The sequence below is a fragment of the Tupaia chinensis genome, unplaced genomic scaffold (genome assembly GCF_000334495.1).
Source record: "Tupaia chinensis unplaced genomic scaffold, TupChi_1.0 Scaffold149964_1, whole genome shotgun sequence".
Taxonomy (NCBI): domain Eukaryota; kingdom Metazoa; phylum Chordata; class Mammalia; order Scandentia; family Tupaiidae; genus Tupaia; species Tupaia belangeri.
Genome location: NW_006209805.1, coordinates 284,551 through 288,752, shown reverse-complemented (window position 1 = coordinate 288,752; position 4,202 = coordinate 284,551). Strand labels below are relative to the sequence as shown.

At 67.4% G+C, this 4,202-nt stretch overlaps 1 protein-coding gene across 1 annotated transcript in view; it reads right to left on the bottom strand.

The window, feature by feature from the left end:
• Positions 1-1,922, bottom strand: part of FSTL3 (follistatin like 3) — a 22,432-nt gene extending 20,510 nt beyond the window's left edge. Inside the window, exons 1-2 of the mRNA XM_027769560.1 lie at positions 1,802-1,922; positions 578-763 (exon numbers count right to left, since the gene is read on the bottom strand). Of these exons, the coding sequence (XP_027625361.1) occupies positions 578-763; positions 1,802-1,904 (289 nt within the window). The 5' untranslated portion in view covers positions 1,905-1,922. The remainder of the gene's footprint in view (positions 1-577; positions 764-1,801) is intronic.
• Between the last annotated feature and the right edge of the window lie 2,280 nt (positions 1,923-4,202).

Genomic DNA, 4,202 nt, shown 5'->3' with positions numbered 1-4,202 from the left:
GGATTATTCCGGTCCTAGGGGCAGGCAGCTGTCAGCTCCAGTCTTCCCGTTCCCCTGTCTGACCCCACCCACCAGGACCTAGCTCTAGCTGTGACCTCTGCTAACCCTCTTTCTCAAACCTTTGCCATCTGGCAAACTCCTGATCATCCTGCAATACCCTGGCTCTAATGCCCACCTCCTTAGGTCATGCCCCAACATCCCCTCTGGGCCCTACAGGTTCAGCCCTGACCACGGGAGCTAGGAGGGCCCGTCAGCCCGTCCTAAAGGGAGCAGGTGTCCCCACTCCGTCCTTCATTACGGTGGGGGGGAAGCATTTCTCAGAGGCGCATGCCAGGTCACGCATCTGTCCTGCCCCACCGCTGCGGTCCGGCTCAGGGTCGGGTGCAGGTGTTCCGGAGCCCCGAGAGTGGGGTCAGGGCCGGGACAGTCAGGAGAAGGCACCGCCCGGGCTTAGGGGCAGTGGGGTCGTCTCCGCAGGGAGAGGGCTCCAGCGAGTGAGGGCCATGGGCTGGGACCGCAGGCTGCAAAGGTATGGGGAGCTCACGCCCACTGCCCCTCCTGCCCACCCGGGCCCCACCTTTGCAGGGGAGGCAGTGCACGAGGCCCAGGAGGCCCAGGAGGCCGAGCTTGTTGCCGGGGTGGGTGAGGTTGGACCAGGCGGCGTCCACGTTGCCCGAGGCGCAGCACTCCGCCCAGCTCACGTCCGTCCTGAGCACCAGGCTGCAGGTGGCCTCCCGGCCCTGCTGGAGCCAGCAGACGCCACCTGCGGCTGGGGGACAGTGCGCTCAGGGGCGGCCACCGCGCCACCCTGCCACCCAGTGCCCAGCCAGAGTGGGCACGCCGCAGCCACGAGGGGCCCTGCACTGGCCAGGAAGGGCCCGCTCTGGCCTTGACCTCCAGGGACCCGCCCCCTCTCAGCCCTGCTCCGTCCGCCCTCTGGGGGCTCACCCCACTTTCCCGCAAGCCCCCGCCTGGCCCAGGGCTTGGCACTCCGCCCAGCCGGTCAGACTCGGGCGCTGTCCCTGCTGGGAGCAGTGGGCCCTGGGGTGCTTCTCCGCCTCTGCCCTGTCTAGACAGTGCCCCAGGGCACGCGGGCCCTCCCAGAGCCCCCTCGCCTGGTGGCCCCCCTCCCGGCCCGCCTCTTACTCCCGACTTGGGAACATTCTCCCAGCATGAGCTCACCGGCTGTCTCCCGGGACAGGACGGGGCGCAGCCTTCCCTTGGCGGGGGTGGGAGTGAGCAGACCTCAGTTTCTTCACCCGTAAATGGGGGCAGGAAAAGCCACAGCCACCGTCCCAGGGCGCACTGGTTTCTGGACACGGCTGTCACCTTCCGGAGACCAGCTCCGGGACCCAGCCCCTTGCACCCATGTTGAAGAAGGCCCCAGGGGCAGCGAGACGTTGGGGCCAGGCCTGGGAAGGCCTCAGGCCCAGCGCCAGGTCTGTCTGGGTGGCACCCCGGCCAGATGGCTCTGGTTCGAATGCTGGCCTGCCATCACAGGCTGTGTGACCCCAAGCCTCAGTGTCCCCGTCTGGAACATGGGGACAGGAAGAGGACCCAGAGGGCTGAGTGGTCATAGCTGAGGACGGAGAAGGGGGTGCAGGGTGCTCAGCCAGCGTCCATGGTCCCTGGGTTTTCAGCCTCTGCTCACTGACTTGGTGACCCTCCACCGGCCCTTCAGTCCCCCATAACGCAGCTGGACACCAACCACGGCTCACCCACGCTGTCTCCCCGCATTCCCGCAGGGCCACGTGGGTGGCCCGTCCCCGCACACCCCGCCCTTTTCGGATGCCCCACTCACCGGCTGTGGGGTCCCCCGAGCCTGAAGATCCCATGAAGCCTACGGCCCAAGCGAGGGCCCCCCAGGGCAGTGGCCACAGCGGCCGCGGCGCCCCGGGACGCATGGCGAACCAGAGGCAGGGGACCAAAGGGGAGGGGCGCCGGGTGGCTGCAGGGGGAGGGCTGTGTGTCCCACGTGGGAGCCAGGGGATTTCCTTGGGGCGTGGGCCAGGTCGCCAGGTCCAGGTGGGGGCAGCTTGGGTGGATCCAGGAGGTGTCTGAGGACTGGGGTCTTCCGTGTGGGGCTGACAGCACGGACCACCTGGGCCTTGCAGGCGCTCACTTGCAGGCCATGGACCAACTCCAGGGTGCCACCTGTCCACCTGGGTGCGAGCAGCGCGGGGCGGAGGGCCCGGGAGCAAGAGAGGCCCCAACTAGTCCCCGCAACTATGGGGTCAGCAAGTCCTCACCCCAGAGGCCTGGCCTTTGCCTGCGGGCCCTGGGGGTCTTGCCCAAGCGCCACCGCAGCTGTGTGGGCAGTGCCCGTAGAGAGTCTGGGATCCAGGCCTTCCCTCAACTGTGTGCTCGGTCCCTGCGACCCACAGCTACCCGGGCAGGGCGTCTCCCAGGCTGTGTGGTGCCCACAGCCTGGCCCTGCGGTGCTGCCAGAAGCTGCCCGTCCAGCCACCCGTCCTGGGTGCAGGTGCCACACCGGCCACCAGAGTGGCCGCTCTGGCGGCCAGAGAGGGTGTCTCCAGAGAGGGTGCTCCCGCGGACGTGTGCCCCCCACCCCGTGTGGACCCCGCGGGCCTGCTGCTAGTGACAGGCACGCAGGAGTCGTCCTCCGGCAAGCTCAGCTGCTCCGCAGGCCACACTGCTGCCTAGTGGGCTCTGAGGGGACGCTGCGCTGTCCCAACCTGGCATTGACCTTTGGCGGTCCCAGGGTCGGCGAATGGGCAGGGACCCAGTGTCTTCACCGAAGGGGTGCCGGGCCTGACAGCGTGACCTTGGCCAAAACCTGACCTGGCCACGGCCCAGCCACTCTGGCCTGGGCTTGCAAATCAAAGGGCCCTTGACAGGCAAGGGTCGGGGTGGGGGCATCTCCGGGGAAACGGGCCCACAGCCCTCCCAACACAGAAGCCACGCGCTGGGTGACCTCCAGCTCATCGCCAGCCCTTCCTGGGGAGCCCCTCCCTCGTCTCTCACCCGCCACCCCAGTTCCCACCAGCTCAGAGGCCCACCAGGAACTCTGTCCCTGTCCTCTCAGGAGACGGACAGAGATGGCCAATGTCAGTCTGCAGTGGAGGGAGCCCGGGCGGCTCAACCCTGCAGGCATGGAGGGACACTCGAGGGAAAGGGCATCAGAGTGGGGGCCGAAGGGCGGGGTATCCTGGGGACCAAGTGCCAGGAGCCAGCGCGTGCGTCCCCGACCCGGCCTGCACCCTGTGGACATGGCCCCCTTTTGCAGAGGGGGCTGGAGTAAAGGTGGGCAGGGGAGCCTGCGTGATCCCCAGCATGCCCAGTGATCTCACACGGGTCCGGGAAAGAGGAGGCCCTGGGTGGATCCCACACGGCAAATTGCGGTTCGAATCCCGGCCCTGGTGACTTGAAAAACTCCCGGCAGGTGGGAGAGACGGGGAGGAGGGTAGCAGCCTGGCCATGCCCCACCAAGGGTGCCTTCTCGCCCTCCGCCCTCTGGCAAGTACATGCACCCTTTGACAAGAAACAGAACTAGAGAAAGAGCAAGAGAAGGCCAGCAGGCGGTGTGGAAGTTAGGGTACTGGATCCCCCACTGCCGACTTCGGTTCAAGTCCCGGACCCAGCAGCTTGAAAATCACATGGGGCACATATGTGTGCGTGGCTACGGTCCCAGAGAGCATGAGGAGGGGCCGCAGTGTGGCCATGCCCGGGGGTGAGTCCCCGCTCCACCTCTCTGCAGAGCCCTAGAGCAAACAAACAAGGGGGGGCCTGCTCCCCGGCTCCTGGGAGCTGAGCCAGCTGTGTGCTTTGACCCCATTGCTGGGCTTGGAGAGTGAAGGGGCCCGGAGCCAAGGAATGTGGGTGGCCTCCAGGTCCGGGAGAGGCCAAGCCCACCCTCCCTAGATCCTCTGGCAGGAACGCAGCGCAGGGACACCCTCCAGACCCCAGACTGCCAGACTGGGAGGAAGCATGCCGTCTTAAGCCCCAGCCTGCACAGTGGATCACAGCCTCCCTGCCTCCGCGATCCACAGCAGAGACCAGCCAGGATGGCGAGGGCAGTGCTGGGCACCGTGGGGCGTGCGCGTGCCTGGACCCCTCATGGACACGGCCCTGTGGCAGGGGTCCATCCCATCTTAGACGCTGGCCAGCTCCCCAAGGCCACAGACGGACTCTGGGCTTGCCGGGCTGGGGTCAGGCCCTGCTCCGGCCACTTGGCCCGCCCC